General features: G+C 56.5%; 8 protein-coding genes across 8 annotated transcripts; 5 read left to right on the top strand and 3 right to left on the bottom strand.

The window, feature by feature from the left end:
- Positions 1-263: 263 nt before the first annotated feature.
- On the top strand, positions 264-1,004 carry GLRG_10953 (ESCRT-II complex subunit; the record flags this gene model as incomplete). The annotated part of the gene is made up of 2 exons (XM_008101673.1): positions 264-810; positions 892-1,004. The coding sequence occupies 2 exons, from the start codon at positions 264-266 to the stop codon at positions 1,002-1,004; spliced, it is 660 nt and encodes a 219-aa protein (XP_008099864.1).
- A 286-nt stretch (positions 1,005-1,290) lies between these two features.
- On the bottom strand, positions 1,291-3,912 carry GLRG_10952 (BRCA1 C Terminus domain-containing protein; the record flags this gene model as incomplete). The annotated part of the gene is made up of 3 exons (XM_008101672.1): positions 1,291-1,920; positions 1,973-3,323; positions 3,377-3,912. The coding sequence occupies 3 exons, from the start codon at positions 3,910-3,912 to the stop codon at positions 1,291-1,293; spliced, it is 2,517 nt and encodes an 838-aa protein (XP_008099863.1).
- A 652-nt stretch (positions 3,913-4,564) lies between these two features.
- On the bottom strand, positions 4,565-6,372 carry GLRG_10951 (GMC oxidoreductase; the record flags this gene model as incomplete). Its single annotated transcript, XM_008101671.1, has 2 exons — positions 4,565-6,100; positions 6,166-6,372. 2 exons carry the CDS (start codon positions 6,370-6,372, stop codon positions 4,565-4,567), a joined length of 1,743 nt encoding a protein of 580 aa, XP_008099862.1.
- Positions 6,373-7,151: 779 nt separating this feature from the next.
- Positions 7,152-9,140, top strand: GLRG_10950 (cytochrome P450; the record flags this gene model as incomplete). Its single annotated transcript, XM_008101670.1, has 6 exons — positions 7,152-7,575; positions 7,638-7,820; positions 7,886-8,366; positions 8,428-8,711; positions 8,781-8,882; positions 8,956-9,140. 6 exons carry the CDS (start codon positions 7,152-7,154, stop codon positions 9,138-9,140), a joined length of 1,659 nt encoding a protein of 552 aa, XP_008099861.1.
- A 265-nt stretch (positions 9,141-9,405) lies between these two features.
- Positions 9,406-10,779, bottom strand: GLRG_10949 (short chain dehydrogenase; the record flags this gene model as incomplete). The annotated part of the gene is made up of 4 exons (XM_008101669.1): positions 9,406-9,584; positions 9,758-10,043; positions 10,174-10,458; positions 10,663-10,779. The coding sequence occupies 4 exons, from the start codon at positions 10,777-10,779 to the stop codon at positions 9,406-9,408; spliced, it is 867 nt and encodes a 288-aa protein (XP_008099860.1).
- Positions 10,780-12,963: 2,184 nt separating this feature from the next.
- On the top strand, positions 12,964-14,232 carry GLRG_10948 (uncharacterized protein; the record flags this gene model as incomplete). The annotated part of the gene is made up of 4 exons (XM_008101668.1): positions 12,964-13,116; positions 13,177-13,281; positions 13,339-13,712; positions 13,770-14,232. 4 exons carry the CDS (start codon positions 12,964-12,966, stop codon positions 14,230-14,232), a joined length of 1,095 nt encoding a protein of 364 aa, XP_008099859.1.
- A 1,755-nt stretch (positions 14,233-15,987) lies between these two features.
- On the top strand, positions 15,988-16,989 carry GLRG_10947 (uncharacterized protein; the record flags this gene model as incomplete). The annotated part of the gene is made up of 1 exon (XM_008101667.1): positions 15,988-16,989. The coding sequence occupies one exon, from the start codon at positions 15,988-15,990 to the stop codon at positions 16,987-16,989; it is 1,002 nt and encodes a 333-aa protein (XP_008099858.1).
- A 1,265-nt stretch (positions 16,990-18,254) lies between these two features.
- Positions 18,255-20,142, top strand: GLRG_10946 (FAD binding domain-containing protein; the record flags this gene model as incomplete). The annotated part of the gene is made up of 3 exons (XM_008101666.1): positions 18,255-19,416; positions 19,494-19,773; positions 19,857-20,142. The coding sequence occupies 3 exons, from the start codon at positions 18,255-18,257 to the stop codon at positions 20,140-20,142; spliced, it is 1,728 nt and encodes a 575-aa protein (XP_008099857.1).
- Positions 20,143-20,792: the final 650 nt, after the last annotated feature.

Raw genomic sequence — 20,792 nt, 5'->3', positions numbered from 1 at the left:
AAATCTCGTTGATCCAAGCCTCTAGAAGATACCTTCCTAGAGACATATAGACGAACTCTGGCCACCGGCTCCGAGTCTAGACCCCCCACTCTTCACCCCCCACCACCGCAGCCAAATGCTAAAATGCCCCACCAAACACTCGGGTGCATGCACTCCCACCCCCGCGAAGAGTGACGTCCCCATCCCCCGAAGCTCCAGCTACAACTCTCAATACCAAAATATACCACGAACACCGACACAACCACCGCCACTGCGACGCACAAATGGCGACGGCATCACCCTTTCCCTTCCCGCGGGAGTACTCCTTCCCGCCCTTCTTCACCCGCCAAACGAACCTGACAACCCACCACGCCCAGCTCGTCAAGTGGTCCGACCTGATCCTCGCCTACTGCCGCCACCACCGCATCTTCAAGCTCTCCCTCGGCGCCGCCATCCCCTCCGCCTCCTCCGCCCTCCCGCACGCCCTGCCGAACCACAACGCCGCCGCCCCCTCCGCGCTCGCCGAGCAGCCAACCACCTTCTCACCCGCGACCGCCGCCTCCTCTGCCGCCGCCGCCCCCGAGGAGCTCTTCCACAACAGGGCGCTGAACAAGCGCCTGTCGCTCGCCGACGCCCGCGAGGTCCTCGAGTTCATGCGCAAGGACGGCCGCGCCGAGGCCCTGCCCGCCGGCACCGACGTCTTCTGGGTCTACTGGCGCACCCCCGACGAGTGGGCCGCCTTCATTGAGGGCTGGATTGACGAGACGGCGCAGAAGGGCGTCGTCCTGACCCTCTACGAGCTGACAGAGGGCGAGAGCACCAGGGGGACCGGTAAGTGACCAACCCCCTTCCCTCGCGGCACCCGCGAAGCGACGACGACGGCGTGCTGACCCGGTTATTATTGCCCTGCAGAATTCCACGGCCTCGACCCCGACTTGCTCGCCAAGGCGCTGCAGATCCTCGTCAAGCGCGGCAAGGCCCAGATCTTCGGGCAAGAAGACTCGCAGGGTGTCAAGTTCTTTTGATTTACTTGTTCTCGCTCGGCAACCGACGAGCCATGGTCTTCCTTTGTTGTTTGCTGTTGTGCCGAACCTCTAACTAGACGTACCACGTTGACACATTATTTCCCGAGCGGCCGTAATGAACACCAAAAGCCCCCCCAAAATTGCAGCTGCTTCCCCTCCTCCCCTCCTCCCTCCCTTTTCCAATGCATCCTCCAACTCCCGAGCCAGCGCGTGCAAGTATATACATGTACAGCCAGGACCAGCAAGTCGCGATGCCTGCGGAACAGCCCTGTCAATTATCAGTCATCTACACGTCCTTATCGAAAAAGTTCTTGGCAAGGTATTTCTCGTCAAACGACACCTGCTGTGTCATGGCCACGTCCAAGAGCCAGTCGGCCGCGACGATGCGTGGCTCCATGTGGCCCTTGCGCGCCATTTCCTCAAACTTGGGCCAGAGGGACCTCTCGTCGGCGCTGTTGGAACTAAGGAGATAGACGGGCTCGGGCGGGGCGCCGCCGTCTTCCTCCTCCGTCGTCGGCTTGATCGTCGTGCCGCTGCGCGCGCGGTACAGTTTGAACATGGCCCCGTTCGCCTCGGCGATGGCCTTGTAACTCTCGGGACCGTTGCAGATGTTGGCTGTGCAATAGATGGGAACGGTCCACAGGAGCTTGCCCAGGTTGGCTCTTGCCCTCGACACCGCCGTCTCAATCGTGACGCCAAACTTCTTCTCATTCTCCTTGTCGTCCAAGAGGAACTTGTCGGGATCCGGGACCTCCCCCGTGTCAAGGGCGGCGTCGATAAAGTCGGATGAGAGAATCGTCGGCCCCTTGGCCAGCGTCTTGAGGAACTTGACCGTCCGTACCATGTGAGGGGCAGCGAGATAGTCGCATGGCTGGTTGTCCTGCACAATCAAGATTCCCATGTCGCGGAGTTTTCTCTGCGAGTTGTTAGCACAGAAAACGAATGCCCGGAAAGACCGCTTGACCTACCCTTTCCGCGTCCTCCTTGGATTTGCCGTTGACCCATCTCGTGAAGCCAGTCAAGACGACTCTCATCTCAACGTCTGGGCGCGAAGATCTTCTCTTCTTGGCGGGCCGTTTGCCCTCGTCATCGATATCCATGGCCTGCGCCGGGCTAGACGTGCGTCCGCGTTCCTTGTCAATCTGGTCGGCAGCACGCTTGCCACCCCACGGGCCGTGGCCGTCCTTGGTTCGCTTCTTTTCCTTTTCATACAGAGCGATGTCTGGGGCTATGCGCTGGAGGTTGCTGAGAGCCTTGCTCTTTGCACTTCGGCTGCCTGTCGAAACAACCGAGGGGGTATCATCGTTCTCCTTACCACGACCACCTTTTCCGGGACGGATGGGCGTCATGAAGCTGTCGTCAATCACAGTCTCCTCACCCTTCTGCTCCTGTCTGCCGATGACAACGCCCTCTGCGGGTCCGTGGTTGTACGAGTTCTCCTGTGCAGCCTCAAGGATCTTGCGCTTCCTCTGCGCTCGCGGCGACATGCCCTCCTCGCCACCGGGGTAGTAGGTCTCTCGCAAACAGTACTCGTCGAAAAAGGTCTGGCCGATAACCTCGCCCAGATTCGTGCGAACCGGGAAGTGAGAGTATTTGGGCACGGTGACCCTCTGCATCTCGCATTTGGCGTAGCTTTCTTCGATCCACAGGTGGTTGACCGTCTCGATGTTCCAGTCCTTGGCTGCCTCGTACTTCTCACTGCTGTTCCGTGCCGTGATGAGATGTGTGTTCTCTGCCTTCATGGTCTTGGTGTACGTCGCCCCGCATGCTCTTATCAAGTTCTCCAGGTATATGCGAGCATCACCACCGTAGTTGGAGAGGCAGATCTTGAGATCTCGGAAGCCTGGGATGCCGTCTCGGGGTACCGGGTAGTGGAGGAGCCGACGGAGAGGGGACGTCCATTCGTTATGGGTGATGAGGTGGTAGAGCCACGACAGATTTCCGACATCCTTGCCTGACTGGGCAGCTTTGACATACTGCTCGCCGTCGCGGTATTGGCAGACGAAGTAGTCGCACGCTTCCACGTCGTCCACGATTTTGCCTCCGCCGTTCACAATAAGCTGCTTAATAACCTCTACTGATCGTGGGGTGATACTAAGGTCCCACGAAAGCATGACTTTCTTGTCTCGGAATATAGTGGCCGCCCTTCGGGGGGCGTCGGTGAGGTGATTGGGGGTAGTGGAGGTCGCTCCCTGGAGATGGTCGTACTGAGGGATTTGCACCTCGCTCAGGGTTTCAGACCTACGCAGTATTTCGGGGTCGGGGAGCGTGTAGGGGCCTTCGTCGATTCTTTTGCCGAGCTTGAAGCAGTCTTCGAACCTAGGAAGTGTCAGCTGGCATGAAGTCCGAAGCTTGGGGTTGACCAAACCTACCAGTGAGGCAGAACAATCTTGCACTTGAGTCCCTTTTCTATGGCGGTGACACACTTGGGATCATCCGTGGTCAAGGCGCAGATGTGGGTGGTCTGTCGGGTGACGTCGGCGGTTTCCGTACCGCCCATGGCCAAGGTGGCACCGATGATGGTCTCCTTATCGATTACAGGGAGACCGGCGCAGGTGAGTATGACTTTGGAGAAGAACATGCGCGGATCGGGGGAGAAGGGCCGCACTTGGGCCTGCTTATTCCTCTGGATCGATGCCTTGATCCAACCGGGGTTGACGACGGGGATCATGAAGGCTTGTGTTTCGGTGAACTGGGGGAAATCGATGGTGTTGGAAACGATGTGAGAAACCGCCTCAAGTCTGAGTGAGCCATCGCGCCTCGGGTCTAGGACAGTGCCGCCACGGCCCTTTATGATTTCTGCTAGGTCGCTGATCTCCTTGGGAGCCAAGTGGACGCTCGGTACGAAGGCGAAGGCGCATTCTGAGAATAAGCCCTTTGAGTCAGACATGGCAGGCGTCTGAAGCATGCAATCGAGGGATGTAGAGCCAGTGGGCTTCGGGTTCGATGTTAAGGCATACGTGGGGCGAGATTTCGTGAGCTGTCGAAGTGTTTGTTTGTGGAAAGCGACGAGGTGCAAGTGTGGACAATCAAGATTGGAGGCGATTTTGACGCGAAAATGTTAGCGACGCGGCCGGGCGGAGGAGGACGCGAGGTGAGCTCGCAGTCACGTGTAAAGTATCGATACATGTTGTTCGGCTAGCTGTGGTGCAAAAAACGGGTACCGCGACTTTTCCCATTAAACTCGCCATGAACCGCGTCCACAGCCACTAAACAGACGGCACAGACGCTTGCCAATTACCTACCGCTTGTCAGCAGATCTGCGGTGACATACATCTTGAGGTACCTCGCAAATAGGTACGACTTCCCCAGCAATGCACTTTCTTTTTCCTCTATACAGTATCATCATCATTTCTTTTGTCAATGACGCGCAGCTGGGAATCTATTTTTGCCAATGATAGGCTCGATTGCCGACTCTGGTACTTGCACTGACAAGAACAGGATTATGTTTCATCTGGCTTCTGGCCGTTACACTGCATTCATTGTCATCTACGGTTGCTACCTTGACTCGCATCCATGTCGGTCCTGGGGACACATTCTTCTCCCATCTTGAACCTTGTTCAGAGACTCTCCTTGATCAATTCGGCAGCACGTTCGCCAATCGCATACACCGTCGCCTGCGGGTTGGCACGCACCGTGATGGGAACAATGGAGGCGTCAGCCACCCGCAAGCCACGGATACCATGCACGCGCAGCTTCTCATCGACCACTCCTCCAAGTTCACGAGGCATCATGGAGCAAGTACCCGTAAAGTGGTGCGCGCCAACTGCGGTCTGGCGCACAAACTCCTTGGCTTGCTCGAGATCAGACAAGGCATTGGCCGGGCTACGCTTTCCTCCCGCCTTCAGCTGACTGCGAAGCGGCTCACTAGCCGCAATCTTTTCCAAGAGCTGGATATGTCTGGCCAAAACTTCGACGTCAACAGGGTGTGAGAGATAGGCGGGGTCGATGGCCACGGCGGGCGATTCCAACGATGCAGACGTGATGTGACTTGAACCTCGCGAGAGGGGGTGAGCGAGGAGTACAGCAATCGTGAAGTACTTCTCTTCGCCGGGAGGCGGCGGTGCCATCTGGCCATCTCCGCCGAACAAGGCGAACCCGGGGAACGAGAGGTAGTATCCCGAAGGCTCTGAGGACGACGTCAGGACGGACCGCACATACGTCTCAAGAGCCTTCGTGAAAGCCGGGGTCGCCGATGTCTTGGGTCCATCCAGCTTGTCGAGAAGCTGACCCAAATCCTCACCCGCCGGCAGAGGGAGCTGCGCCGTCGCCGAAGTACCGCTTCTGGCGAACGGTCCTCCGGCGCCCTTGCCATACGTCTCCATAGCAGCTCCAACGGCTGCCGGATCCTGGCGGACGAGGCCATCCATGGTGTCGAGTTCTGGGAGGGCCTCGAAGCTTGCGCCGACCATGACGTGGTTCTGTAGGTTCTCGCCAACGTGGGGATTGTCAAGCACAACGTCGATGCCGAGTCCGCGGAGAAGCTCTGCATTGCCGACACCGGAAAGCTCGAGGAGTCGTGGCGAGTTGAGCGTGCCAGCAGTCAACACGACCTCCTTTCGTGCCGTCACTGTTTTCGTTTCGCCACCCTTGGTGTACTGGACAGCTTCGGCGACAATGTCTCCAGCGTCTGTCTTGAAGATGATCTTCTCCACGAGCGCTCCCGTCACGACAGTCAAGTTGGACCGAGACTTGGCAGACTGGAGGTACGTGCTACCGGCATAGCTTCTCTGCTTTGTCTCGGGGTCTACAGTGTCAGGCGTGATGCTGCTGCCGACTCCTTGGCCACTCAAGGGATCACACGAGTCCGCAAACCCTAACCCGCGGATGGTTTCTTGCCAGACGGTTGGCCAGAGAGATTCTGCGTTGTCTGGAAGAGACAACTTGAGAGGACCCTTTCCTTCGCCAGATGCGACGGAGTAAGTCTTCTCGGAGGCCTGTTTGAAGGTAGGCCAGTCCCAACCGGGGTTGCCCAGACTGGCCCAAGCTTCAACGTTGGCCTTCGTGGTGACTGTGAAGGAGAGGCCATTGAGCGCACCTGAGCCCCCAAGAAGGCGACCCTGAGGAACGAGAACCTCTCGACCACCTAAACCTTTCTGCAGACGACTTCCTGTCAGCAAGCCGAACTTGCTAAGACTACGTGTTTTCGAGAGAGACTCACCTGGGGCACTGTCCGGAATTGCCAGTCGGAAGGCGTCTTGACAAGACTGGGACCCAGTGCGGGGATATTGACCCGAGGGTCCGCAGTTTGGTCTTCACCCGCCTCGAGAACCAGAACATGGAGCTCGGGGATTTCAGACAGGCGTGTCGCCACTACCAAACCGGCGACGCCACCGCCCACAATGATAAAGTCGTACGTCGCAGCCATTTCAGAAGAAGTATGTGATATAGAGTGACGCAAGCAAGTGAGTCTACGGAAGCAAAGGAGAACGTTGGAGTTCCCTTCAGTGTTAAATCATGGCAAAGCACCCCTATCTCGAGACATGTGCAATTGCGGCACAACACTCAGTTTCCATAGCACCGAGGATGCTCCCAGCATCACCCCGCATCACCGTATTGCAAAGACATGATGTTGCGCCAACTAGCCATTTCTGGCACCGTTGGAAGCACGTTCCATTGCAGAGTTGCATCCGTATGTCTGTCTTTATGCAACAGGGGTCTAACGTTTTGGGACGTAGACCCTCTCACACTTTCTGGGCACCCCTGACCGGGGGCATGACCGGATGAGGGCCTGGTGGGGTATCCGGATGTCAAGGCTATCGGGATGACCCATGGATATCACGTTGCGATATTGGTCTGTATTTCACATCAATGATCAATCAGTACGACCTTCCGTGGTGAAGTGATGGACATTGCAGACTGTGCCAGATTACGCTAGCTTACACTTCAACCAATGGACACTAGTCATTGTATGTGGCATTCGGCTTTTCTCAGGTTGCCACCAGGTGGTGAGTCTAGACTGGACCCAGTCATGGAAGGGAGAGCCATGCCGGGTTCGGTGATAACACAGCTGGCGTATGTGAACCAACTTCGAGCTCTCGTGCAGTCTTATGCCCGAGTGATAGACTCGCAGATCGCCAGTCCGTGGGATTTGAGCTTCAACGAATCTCCCAAGTACACGCATATGCATTCACCATCAACTCCATGATGAATGTACTTTTCGGTTCCGGTTGCCAGGACGCCGTCGTCTGCGGCCTTGGACTTCTGTGTGGTTTTGCTGTCCATCGAGGAATCTTCATCCATGGCGAATGGCACGTACAGGCACCTCAAATTCTGTTGGGTCACTTGTGGCTCTTTGCTTCTTTCGCAGGTCTCAGCAGATACTACGGCGGCACTGCCATCGGGGAGCTCTCTCGTTCTCTGCTGATTCTGTCTGCCGGATATCTCCCTGGCCTCTTTGCCAGCATCACCTTATACCGAGTCTTTTTCCATCAGCTCAGCACCGCCGGCTTCAAGGGTCCGTGGTATGCCCGCGTCACGAAGCTCTGGCATATCTGGGCCTGCAGAAACTGCAAGAACCACTTGGTCTTGGAGAGTTTGCATGAGCAATATGGGGATTTCGTGAGGACAGGTAAGTTGCCTGACACATGATTCTTTGTTCGAGGCGCATTCTAACGAATGAAAACAAAATAGGACCCAGTGAGATCACCGTCTTCCACCCGGGAGTCTTTATGGCTGTGGATGGCCCCCGATCCGAATGCATCAAGGCCGAGTGGTACGACATTCTGCACCCCGACAGAGCGCTCGTCACGACACGCGTCAAGCCTATCCACGCTGCCAGGCGCCGTGAGTGGAACTATGGTTTCTCGGCACAAGGTAATGCAACCCGCGGATCCTTTGGCATTGCGAACCCATCTCTAACGAGCCACGCCGTTATATAGCCCTCGTCCAGCACGAGACGAAGATTCTCAAGTGGATTCAGGAGCTCGACAAGTGCATCGAGGCGAATGCCAAAGCCCAAGTCCCTTCCGAAGTTCGCGACTTGTTCTTCTGGTTCGGTTTCGACGTCATGGGCGACTTTGTCTTTAGCAAGTCGTTTGACATGCTGCACCAGCAGCAGTGGCATCACATCATTGTGCGGCTGCAACGCGCCCTGTCTCTCCTGGGCCCGTTCAGCCCGGCCCCATGGTTGATCCAGGTCGGCTTCAAGCTCGGTCCGCGGGTCGGCGTCCTTAAGGACTGGTTTGACATGGTTGCCTGGTGCGAGCGACAGATGCGTGTTAGACTTGACGCTGCGACCCCGAAGCCGGGCGCGCCGGATCTCGCCCATTACCTGATGGAGCTCAACCATGGTCAGACCGAGCAGCCTGATCGCCTGACGTGGCTCTTCGGCGACAGCCTGCTTGCTATTGTGGCTGGAAGGTAACATTTACTTACCTCCCTCTCTCTCCCCCCCGGGCGTTCGGAAGCTAAAACGACACAGCGAACCGACAGCTGCCGCTCTCATCGGCGTCTTTTGCGAGATAGCCAAGCACCCGGAGCATGCCGACAAAATCTACGCGGAACTGGAAGACGTCGACGTGACCAACCTGAAGGTCCTCACCAGCCTCCCCCATCTCAACGCTGTCATCAACGAGGGTCTCCGTCTGTACCCCGCCCTCCTCACAGGCGGGGCCAGGAAGACGACGGAGAACGGGGCGACGATCGGTGGGACTTTTATACCGCCCAATACGACTATCATCGCCCCGCGCCACGTGATATCTCGAAGTAAGTAGCGGTGGTGTTTTTTTTTTTTTTTTGTCTTTTTTAAAACTCGACTAACTATTCGATCTGCAGGAGAGGACTGTTTTGAGAAGGCCAATGACTTCATCCCCGAGAGATGGACCACGAAGCCGGAAATGATCCACAATGCAGCAGCTTTTGCGCCGTTCGGCACAGGTACGGTGAACCCCTTTAGCTTCCCTTCATGACTCAACAAGCTAAGCCGTGTTTTTCTTTACTTTGTTACTAGGTCATCACAGCTGCCTGGGACGCTTCCTTGCCACGGACACCATGAGGTTCGTTGTCGCGAGGCTGGTCAAGAAGTACCACATCCGCCTGGCACCAGGAGAGACTGGAAACCGCGTGTTTGACGAAATCAAGGACCAATTTACATCGAACCCGGGACCCTTGTCGTTGTGTTTCGAATTGAGATGAGCTGATTACGTTACGCGTAGAACTTAGATACACATGCATAATAGCCTAGTTAGATACTGAACCGCCGAAGGGTTGAATAACCTTCACTCGTAATACGACTTTAGAACACCTGGACGTGGTTTATTCCTTCGTGCTGCATGTCTCCACAACGCTGATCCATGGAGTGATGAGGTTCTTTACTTTACCCCCTACGATTCGTACTTTACTCCTACCACTAAACATATGTCCGAGTTTTGCGAACAAGTGTACGGACACTATAAAAACATCACGCAAGACTTGTGTAGGGCCACCCGTTGATCCCGCTAGTCAGCAGCTGACCGGACTGGATTGCCCCGGCGCTTTGTTTAAGCTCTTCAACATCCCAGTTCGCCCAAACCGTGCGGCCACTCAGGAACGCCGCCTCGGGGCTGGTCAACCAGACCGTGAAGTGGGCTGGAAGTTGCACTGCCACAAGGTGCGTTAGTCAGCAAATCAGTCATCTTGCTTGCCCCGCACAAGCAGCTACAACAGGAAGGAGACGAAGGGATTTCATCTGGAAGATGCACTGCGATAGCAGGGGAAGGGGAGAGACTTGGTCAGAGGGGAGGAGGAGGAGGAGAATGGCGACGACGACGCACCTTTGTCCATTGGGAGCGCCTCGGCCTTGGCACCACTCTTCTTGAAGATGTCGGTCTCGACCATGCCCGGGTGAAGGGTGACCGCGAAGAGGTTGGGGTTCTCGGCCGCGAGGAACTCGATGATCTTTGTCTGAGCCAGCTTGGACGCCATGTAGGCGGATAGGCCAGGGAGCGCCACTGCCGGTAGGGCCGTCGTGCCGGTAGTGAGGGCAACGACGGCGGCATGGGAGGGGTTGGCCGTGGGGAGGAAGGCCTTTGTGACGAGGTACGTGCCCTTTGTGTTTGTCTGCCACAAGCTGCGTGAGCCGAGTTGCTTGGGGAAGGGCTTGGATGGTGGGGAGGTGTCCGTCTCGCTCCCCTTCCCAGAGCGATGGATCGGAGCAAGTTCCGTACGGAGCAGGGCATAAGGGACTCACCTCGAAGCTCTGCCACCACTCGTCGCTGGACGATGCCGCCACAGGCGAGGGGCTGGACACATAACCGGCAGTGAGGACGAGGACGTCCCACTGGCCCGCCGCCGCCGCCACCTTAGTCAAGGCCTCTTCGTTCGTGATGTCCACAGCGTGCACGTCGCCCTGGACCGAGGTAGGCAGGGACGCGGCCGTCTGGGCTACGGCGGCCTCGGTTCGGCCGAGGAGAATGACTCGGGAGGCTCCGGCAGTGGCAAAGGCCAGGGCAGTCTCTCGACCGATTCCACTTCCCTGGAGAAAATTTCGGATTAGACTCAAAGACCGCGCGGCACACAGGATGGAGTTGTAAGGGGGCGAAAAGGTCTCTCCGGGGGAGCTCCTGTTTACCGGAGCCACAATCCCCTGAATACCACGAGGAGGGCAGTGGGGTCGTAATAATGAGAGAAGAGAGGAAAGAAGAGAGACATAAGGAGGGGGCATCAAGATGGAACTTACCGCACCAACCACGATGATGGTCTTGCCTGCCGCGCTCAGCTCTGGGCGCGAGGGTGAGATGGCATCGTAGGTGTCGTTGCGCCAGGTGGGTGTGACGGAGGGCAGAGGGGGTTGCATCTTTCGGATTATGGAGGTATCTCAAGGTAGGAACCAGACTATCTAGGCGAGTTGGAGGAGGAGGAAGAGGTAGCAAATACAACACGGCTGTCCAGCGAGGAGACTTAGCGAAGCAGAGGAACTAGTGGTGGATAGTTCAGGTGGTTTAGATCAAGGAAGGACGTGGGGTTCGAAGTGGTCCGGATGACTGTTGTCATGAAAGAGGGTTGTTCTTTTATCCCTCACCCTCCCGAACGAGCACCACAGTCGAAGGCTCGAGCCGGTTGACGAAGCAGCCTTTTGGGTTGCGGTTGGTACGGTGCAGGTGGCCTGGAGCATATGGCATGACTGCTGATTACAACACCGCGGCGGCATCCCTTCCTCGACGCTACGGGAGGAACGGACGGGTCGGGAACCCTAGGTGAAACTAAACTAACAAGAAGGGATGGCGGTGGCTTGCATGGCCGCCCAACGAGGCCCGCAAGCTTGCTTGACATAAGCTACAAGGTTGTGCTGCAATATCACGACACCATTGCCGGACGGGCAAAGAAAAGGCGTGAGGGCCCTTACGTAGACCAAACTAGAAGGTCAATAGCGGCCATCGGGAGTTTGACGATTAGAGCAGGTCGGGCCACATGGGCTGCACATCAGTGCTGCGGTGCCATGATAGAAACCCCACCCGGGTCGTCGTGGATGTGTGGGACTTGTGCTCTTGACGTGCGGGGGTAATGTATGTATGGATATATATGTGTATGTGTATGGATATATATATGTATGTGTATGGATATATATATGTATGTGTATGGATATATATGTGTATGTGTATGGATATATGTGCCTGGTTTTGTATGACCGGATTTACGGATGAGAGACGGCCACAACTACCTGGTATAAATGCGTATCTGATCGCATAGCAACGTACAGGTATGATATATAATGGCGAAACATATCAACTTGCAGGTACTCCACTCTGGAACCGCAGCATACAGACATACCTTAGTATATAATACTCCGTACACCGGCTACGGATACTATGTAAAATACTACTAAACTAGATGCTTTGTAACAATACTACCTAGATTTGCAAAAGACTCGAAGTCAGTAAACTGGGGAAGCATCATGATCCCTGCTACGTGCAAGAGAAAGAGCAGGGTTAGACGGTCCGCGTGTGGGACAAGGGCAAGCAACAAGGGTCTAGGATGTTTGGATCACAGGTATGCATGTTCCGATCACATCTGGGCAGGGGGAAAAATCATTTAGGAGATGGTCGGTTTCTATCCACACGGTCCACAGGCACAGCAACACCACACGGATGGTTGGTTCCCCTGGGCGAAGCGATGGGACTCCCCTCGCAAACCGGTTGGCCCCCCCCCCCTTTTTTTTCTTTTCTTTTTCTTGTTCGGACCTTGCTCTACCTAGCTTCATACTGTAGTAAGGCTGTGTGTGTAAGGGTGTGTTCGTCCAACTGATCTGCCTAGGTAGATATGTATGCAAATGACAGGTGGGTGTGGTGGGGTGACGGATGCAATGTCATGCGAGTGCAGGAAGCTCTTACTGATCCATGTCATACCTAGGTATTCACCCTCCTCTTGTCATCTATTAGATATCAGAGTGAGGGAGAAAAGAAGACTATTGACGGCTTAATGGCACGCAAGTTGGGATGTATTCTCCGGCCAAAGCAACCATGGCCAAACGTACCCGGCCGAACCCGGCTCGCCATGGACAGGCGGGCTCAATGTGTATGTGTGTGTGTGTGTAAGTGTGTGCGCACACGCGTGCGGCCTACCGCATATTACATACCTACCTGGCTATAACTCCGAGGCTGGGAATAAGGGAGAATGGGGTCACATCCACCGGCATCTTGGCGTCTTTACGGATACCTTCACCCACACTTCGTTTTGAGTGCTGCGTGATGTGAGTGACAGACGCCTCGGACCATGTTTCGCCTCGATTGTTGGGCATGCGTGTGTGCGTGTGGTCTAGATGGCCTTCACACGGCGGCTTTTTGATGCCGTTGAGCATCGGTCCCGCTCCCCCTCCATAAGAATCAACGGCATCCCGCGTGTCTGTCCGTGCCACTAGTGCGAGTTGTTGGTCTCATATGTATCTGACCGTCTGATCTTGTTCCATCCCCTCCGGAACCAACCACATCGCCGTCCATATTCTTGGGTCTGAATCCTTCCGCGATCTAAAAAATCCTTCGACATGTCTGGTGCTGGTCCGAGGGGCATCAGCCTCCTGATTCTTATCATCATCTTTACCGCCCTAGATGCCGTCATGCTGGGCCTGCGGGTGTGGTCCGCCAAGTTGATGAGGAGGCCCTTCTATTGGGATGATGGAATGATTTTGTTTGCTTTTGTAAGTCACCAGCCCCGCCCCTCTCCTTGTTTGTTGTTGGCTGGGTCTAACTCGCGACAGGCCAACTTGGTGTCGTTGGAAGGCGTAGTCATCTGGGCTATCTACAACGGTCTAGGCAAACACACGAGCGAGTTGGATCTGGCAGAATATGCCGTGCAGTTCAAGGTAAGCCTTTCCCAACTTTCTCCACCTCCAACCATGCTCTAACCGCTGCTCGCACAGCTCATCCTCGCCAGTGGCGTGACCTGGCTGTTGGGAACCGTCTTCATCAAGATGGCCATCTTATGGCTCTACACGAGGCTCTTCTCCACGGCCCAGTTCAAGCGCTGGGCTCGTATCCTAATGGGCGTCGTGGGTGCCTACGGTGTTGCCTTCCTCATCCTGTTCATGAGCAGATGCGTGCCCATGTCCCAGCAATGGGACCCCGTCCCGGGCGGCCACTGCCGCGACATCACCATCGACCAGATCGTCTCGGTGTCCATCAACATCATCGTCGACGTCGCCATGACAGCCCTCCCTATGCCGATGCTCTGGGGCCTCCAGATGCCTCTGAAGAATAAGATTGCTGTCAGCGCCATGTTCGGCATGGGCCTTGCGTAAGTCGCCTGCCCTCACCCCCTTTTCCGTCCCTAGGGCCCGACTAACACGGACAGAACCATCGCCATCATGATCTGGCGTCTCGTTAACACGCTCACCACGATCGGGGACCCCGACTTCGTCTACATCCTCCACGACATCGGCCTCGTCAGCCTCCTCGAGCTGTGGATCGGCATCGTCATTGCCTGCCTGCCCACCTTGGGTCCCCTTTTCAAGACATACGTCAAGCCCGCCGTCTCGAAGCTGACAAACCCCTCGAGCAACAAGGGATCGGTGCAGCTGAAGGACATCTCCAGCAGCGGCCACAGCACTCGCACGCCCCGTCGGGCCTACGGCAAACTCGATGACACCACCTCCGTCGATGACCTCGAGCGCGCCGAGCTGGCAAAGAACGGCGCCGTCACGACCCGGTGTCAGTTCTCCGCGGAATTCGAGCCACCCCGCAACAGCAAGCCGGGCATCTATGTGCACCAGAACATTGCATCGGAGACATACCATCGTGAAGGATCACAGATTTGAGCCTAGTGCGGTAGTCACGGCCAGGGTTGTAGTTTACGGTGTTTATGAGTCACGTTGCTTCTGGAACGGTTTCTTTTGTCATACTTTTGTAAATCCATAGGAGGCATTTTTCTCGACGGTGCCCTTCTCTCCTGGTGAATTCTTTCATTGTTTTTATTTAATTTTTCCAAGTTTCTTAACTCGGCAATCAAATTCTATTGAGTGGTCAATCTCCTCTCCGTCCCCTCCCCTTAAAGTGATTCGTGGCGCAGATTTTCTCGGGATCTGCAGGTAGTACCGTCGTATACCACAAACAAGCTTCCGGGAGCCACGACCCGATCTCTTACGCAATCAACTCCAGATAGGCTTGAGCTCTCTCTCCTAGGAGAGTTTTACGCAGATACGGGGGCCATCGTTGAAGAAGGGGTTGACGTTGGCTTGTTTGCCCGAAATTACTCATTCCCCTTCGCCTCCGTTCCGGCTCCCGAGAGAGATAGAGAGAGAGAGAGTGGACATGGGCATCCCAGGTGGAGAGTTCTGGCTACGGACTTGGGGAGAGAGACCTAATACCGCAGCCGGGTCCACCCTTTGTCTGTGCCTCGGATAGTCAGTCGTCTCTCTCTTTCTCCGGTAAAGTTCCGAAGACGGTTGGGCAGACAGTTGGGCAAACAAGTCGAAGCGAACATGTCAACCCTTTCCGCCGGGGATCCAAGGCCCGCAGGAGGAGCTATGGTCACATCTAAATTATACTACGACACAAAAACCAATAGTGCAAGGGCCGTTGCGTGGCCGCTTGCGTGAGAGGGTGTACGATGCGGCAATCACAAAGGTGTTTGCCACCCCGTGCCCACGGAGAATGCCGCGAGAAGGATAATCCCACCAGTCTAGTAGTGGTGTCCATGGCCAAGTACCAATATGTCACGGTTATCTGTTCAGGATGTTTCCAAATCCCGATTTCCGTACAACCGAGGGACGTAGCAGTCTCGGACTCGGGCTCGAAACTGAGTCGCGCTCACGTTATACTTGTATTATTTCCTTGCTTCGACCCGGCCCCCCGTCGTACGTGGTATTCCCTGCATCATCACTGCGAGCGATCGCAGGCCATGGTCGAGTTGCCCTTGTCGCGTTTCTTATCTGTTCCACCACAAGGGCAACGAGTCCAACCGTGGAACTCCCGCGTTGTATCCCGTGACTTTTTTGTATTCGATCCGTCTGGATAGTACTCGCACTTATCTTGGAAACTCGCACTCCCAAGAACGCTTCTCAGGGGGTTCCTTGCACCTTGGATCGCTGCCAGAGGCATATTGAAAGACCGCTAGCCCAGCACATCGCGAACCGAACAAAGGGAAGTCGTATGGAGCCCGGCGTGTGATCGTCCAGGGGTTGCTGCGCATTGCATATGTGGTTTGCCTGCACTACAAGTCGCAGCAAGCATGACTCCTCCTGTGCGGGTACCTCGGAGAAGCTACGTCGACGAGACTGCGACTTTCGGGATGTACCGCCTGACAATTGGACATCTGGCGATGGAGGCATCCGGCCGTTTGGGCATGTGCTACCCATCGCTGGCCGAAGCGGAGGGGTGTATGGGTTCGGTGCAAGTCCCCTCGGGCCGGCAACATATAACCCTCGATTGACCTTTATCTAAGGGCCTTGAGCGCCCCTTCGAGTGAGTGAGGGAGAGATGTGTGGCAGAGGAGTGATTCTCATGCATAGGAGACTGTCAACCGAACTTGTTGGATCGTTCCCCAGATTTCTCACCTATTTGGACGGCCCATCATGCAGAGCACAGATGCCGGGGAGCGCTCCCCCCTCATACTCAAACAGTCCTCGTTTGGAGACGACGTGGACTCGAGCTGCAGGTCTTCGTCCAACCTCCCGGCTCTCCTCCGCATCCCTCGCTTAATCTGGGACTTCACCGAGAGCAACTTCTTCACCTTTGTCGTGCCCAACACGGCCTTTGGCCTTCTGGGCGGGCTCACGGGGCTGCCACTGACCTCGGGTCACGCAACGGCCCTCTCGGTCCTGCAACGCCTTCCTCTGATCGTCGCCTTCAACTGGTACAGCGTCCTCATCTTCGACCTGGCCAACCAGCGCGGCCCCGAGTCTGTGGCCGAAGACTACGCGAACAAGCCCTGGCGCCCGATCCCCGCGGGCAAAGTCACACCCGAGCAGACACGCAAGGCCATGCTGGTGGCCATCCCCGCGGTACTCGCGATGAACTACGCCCTGAACGTCTGGAAGGAGGGCGTCTTCATCCTCATCCTCACGTGGCTGTATAACGACCTCCGGGGGGGCGACGAGCTCCTGCGGGACCCAATCATCTCCGTGGCTTACGGCCTTTTCAATACGGCCTCGCTCAAGATCGCCATCAGCGGGGACGCCGAGGCGGTCATCACAAATGAGGGCTACGCGTGGGCCTTCATCATCAGCGCCGTGATCCTGACGACGATGCAGGTCCAGGACCTCAAGGACCAGGCGGGCGACAGCGGCCGCGGCCGAGCTACCGTCCCCCTATTCTTCGGTGACAAGGCCTCGCGCGTGTCTCTCTCGGTTCTCGTCCCACTCTGGTCCTGCGTATGCGTGTACGTCTGGCGTATCCGCTCGTGGGCAGTGCTGCTGCCCATGCTGTCCGGGGCGCTAGTGGTCGTTGGGGTCCTCCGGACAAGGACACCGAAAACGGACTCTCGAGCTTGGAAGTTATGGTGCCTGTGGACCATCTGTCTATACTCTCTGCCGCTGGTCGGTAACGGTTTCGTGTCGTTGCCGTGGCGGACGTAACGGGCGCGCGGGCGAGGTTCCAAACGGCATGAACAACCTGTTTTGTGAACTACCAACGTATTCGTCGTTTCGTTCAGAGTTGGCAGGTCAGGGTTGGTCAGGGTTGATCAGGGTTGATCACGAATCTATGGAGCTGTGCGAGTCATGGACTAGATAAGTGACTGGCTTGGGGAGCCAAGCGTGGAGCTTGATACGTGGCAGGGAATCGACAAGGGTCGCAAGCAGGAGGATTATTTCCGATAATAAATTGTGGTTCTCAGGCGGACAAATCAAACCGGTCGAAATGCACATGCGTGGTGTTGACTCGTACAGACTCCAAGATATAAACCTTGCCGGCGGGAGGATCAATTGACTTACGCCACCCCCTCTCCCTCTCCCTTGGCAGCGTCCGTGAACGGTAATGGTGCCGGCTTCCCTAGTGTCGTCCGTTGGACCCCAAACCATGGCCTGGGGTAAACCCTCGCTCTTGTGGTACCACCGCTCAGGTTCCACGGAACCGTGGCATGTTGGATGAACCGTTGGCGTTGACTGGCAGTCTCTCTCCGGTTATGGCTGTATCCGACTGCCCTTGGCCCTTGGCATATGCGAGCCTGCTTGCTCCTTGCATCCTCCGAGGTTACACCGTAGTGCGGTAGCATCCTAATGTCATTTTGGCAAATGAGGACGAGATACCTGATTGGAGTTCGTCTACCAGGGACCATCCCTTTAATGCAGTACCGCGATACTACCTACCTATAACAGGTTACCAGAGATGCCGTATCTTCCAACCGTCCAACGAGGAGGCCTCGAATCTGAGAGAAGGCGAAGCCAATTGCTATGGGGGTCGACCGCGCCCCCCCATCCCTTCTCCAATATCGATGTTGGTGAGTTGCCACTCGACCGCGAGTCAACCAACCACGGCAACCGGTCCCATTACTTCCAGTGTCCTTGCGGCCTGGCAGGGTTGAAGAGCCAGGAGAGTGACAGTCAAGACATGACCTTTCCAATAGTTCAAAGTCTTTATTGATTTTTTCCCTCCCATGAGCAGTCGTGGACCGATGGGTCGTCCAATATCGGTATTGGTTCCGTTCAAGCCGTCGTCGGGTTGTCCGACTCGATTCGCATTGTTCATCTTCGTGAACTGCCTCTTATATCTATGGCCCAGGTAGTCCGATGTCAAGTTGAAATGTGAACTTTCACCTCACCTCGGTCCTTCCCATCGTTCCATCTCCTCAAGGATCCCTTTGCCCTCCGCAAGCGATCGTGACGGTCTCCTTTCGTTCAAGATGGTGTCGTTCCTCAACCTCCTCGCGCTCGCCCCTGCGGCTGTCTCAGCCGCTTCCATCGGCGGCCCTTTGGCCCACCTGGCTCGCCAAAGTGACGCAGACTGCCGCTGCTACCCCGGAGATGCATGCTGGCCGACGGCGGCGGACTGGGATGCCTTCAACCAGACCGTTGGCGGACGTCTCATCGCGACGGTCCCCATCGGCGCCCCCTGCCACGACAGCTCGTTCGGTTCCTACAACGAGGCCGAGTGCACGGCTCTCCAGAACGCCTGGGGCAGTCCGGAGACGCACATCAAGACGTCGTCCTCGGTGATGGCGGCCTTCTTCGCCAACCAGAGCTGCGACCCCTTCCTCGACCGATCCGACCGTTGCATCATCGGCACCTACGTCCAGTACGCTGTCAATGCCACTGGCGCTGACGACTATGTCAATACGATCAAGTTCGCCCAGGACAACAACATCCGCTTCGTCATCCGCAACACCGGCCACGACTACCTTGGCAAGTCCACCGGTGCCGGCGCTCTGGCGCTCTGGACGCACCACATCAAGGACATCGAGGTCCTGGACTACAAGTCGGCGTCTTACACCGGCAAGGCTCTCAAGGTCGGCGCCGGTGTCCAGGTGGGCGAGGCCCAGAGCGTCGCGCACGCCAATGGCCTCGTCGTCGTTGGAGGCAACAGCCCGACAGTCGGTATTGCGGGAGGCTACACCCAGGGTGGCGGCCACGGACCCCTCGTCTCCAAGTACGGCCTCTCGGCCGACCAGGTCCTCGAGTGGGAGGTCATCACGACCGCGGGCCAGAGGATCGTCGCGACCCCTACCAACAATACGGACCTCTACTGGGCCATGTCCGGCGGCGGCGGTGGCGTGTACGCGGCCGCGCTGTCCGTGACGCTCAAGGTGTACCCCGACACCATCACGTCCTCTGCCAACTTGACGTTCACCAACAGCGGCATCTCGGACGACGTCTTCTACGGCGCCATCAAGTCATACCTGAAGGTACTGCCCGACATCGTCGACGCCGGAGCTGTCAGCATCTGGCTGTTGGGCGGCGGCGCATTCCTCATGCAGCCGACGACTCTCCCCAACAAGACCAAGGATGAGCTCCAGACTCTGCTCCAGCCGTTCCTCAACGCGCTCGACGAGGCCTGCATCGAGTATAGTAAGTGAAAACGAAGCCCGAAGCGAAGCCGTTGAGCCCCAAGTGTGACGACAGCCCTCGACTGACAAAAAGCCCAGACTACAACATTGAGCAGTACGACACCTTCCTGGACAGCTACAACGCCATGAACCCGGAGCCCGCCGTCACCGAGTACAACATCGGCGGCCGTCTTATGCCCCGCACCCTCGTCGCCGACGACGCCTCGCTCGCTAACCTTACGGACGCGCTGAGCTCCATCGCCGACAACGGAGGCCTCATCTCGGGCCTCACCATCAACGTCTCCCGGCCCGACGATGCGGTTCCCAACGCGGTGACCCCGGCGTGGCGCTCGGCTCTCTTCTCCGCCGTCGTCGGAACGTGAGTCCCCCCTCCCCGCCCCCTCAAACACGTGTTTTCGTGCCGTCGAACGGACCCAAGCTGACAAGACGTGAAAAACACAGTTCCTACAGCCGCGAAAAGTTCTCGACACTCGTGATCGGCCAGAACGAGGTCACGGACGTTCTGCTCCCCAAGCTCAAGGCGCTGACTCCTGGCGGCGGGGCGTACCTCAACGAGGCGGACCGTAACGAGGCCGACTACGAGGACGTCTTCTACGGCGGCAACTACGCAAAGCTCAAGTCGATTAAGCAGAAGTACGACCCCACCAGCACCCTCTACGCGCTCACGGGCGTGGGCAGCGACGACTGGGAGGTGCGGAGCGACGGCCGTCTCTGCAAGGTCGCGTAAGGGAGGAAAGGGTGGAGTTGGACGACGAACATGCAGCGGGAGGCGTGTGTAGTTGGTTGATAGAATAATAATAATAATACTCCTTTGTCAAGTGTCTCGGTCTCGAGTTTCGATGCCGTGTCGTTGAGTTGAAGTTGAGTGCGGAACGTCACTAAGTGATCAAAGGGACGGGGCGGCTCGCCGGCCAATCAGACACGGGGTCTGTGATGAATCGAGCAATAATATGCCTCGGAGCGTGATAGAACCAGAGTGAGGTCCGTGATCGGGTTGGTTTGGGTTGACTTATGGAGTATCCGTATCCGTGGTTTGGTTTGGTTTGGCTTATGGAGTATCCGTACTTTTTTTTTAGTTTGGGTCGGTTGGAGTGAGCCTGGAGAGCGCGAGAGCCGGCCGAATCCGGTATAGTGGGCGGGGCGGATCGGGCGAATCAAATGCGGTTTTGACTAGCGTGTCTAGATAGGTAATTATCGATAGGGTTGATTGATTGTCTTGGAATACTCGAATTCCTCGGCCCGAATATCGAGTTCCCAGATCGCAAGCACAATTGCATTTTAGCATGTTCACCGCGGTTATCAAACAGACCAGGTTCTTTTCTTGGCAGTGAACATCAGCCCAGGGTTCCCCCCATCTAACCGTAGCTACAATATTTC

Source organism: Colletotrichum graminicola, assembly GCF_000149035.1.
Source record: "Colletotrichum graminicola M1.001 genomic scaffold supercont1.71, whole genome shotgun sequence".
In the NCBI taxonomy this organism is placed as follows: domain Eukaryota; kingdom Fungi; phylum Ascomycota; class Sordariomycetes; order Glomerellales; family Glomerellaceae; genus Colletotrichum; species Colletotrichum graminicola.
This window is presented reverse-complemented; position numbering and strand designations above follow the sequence as displayed.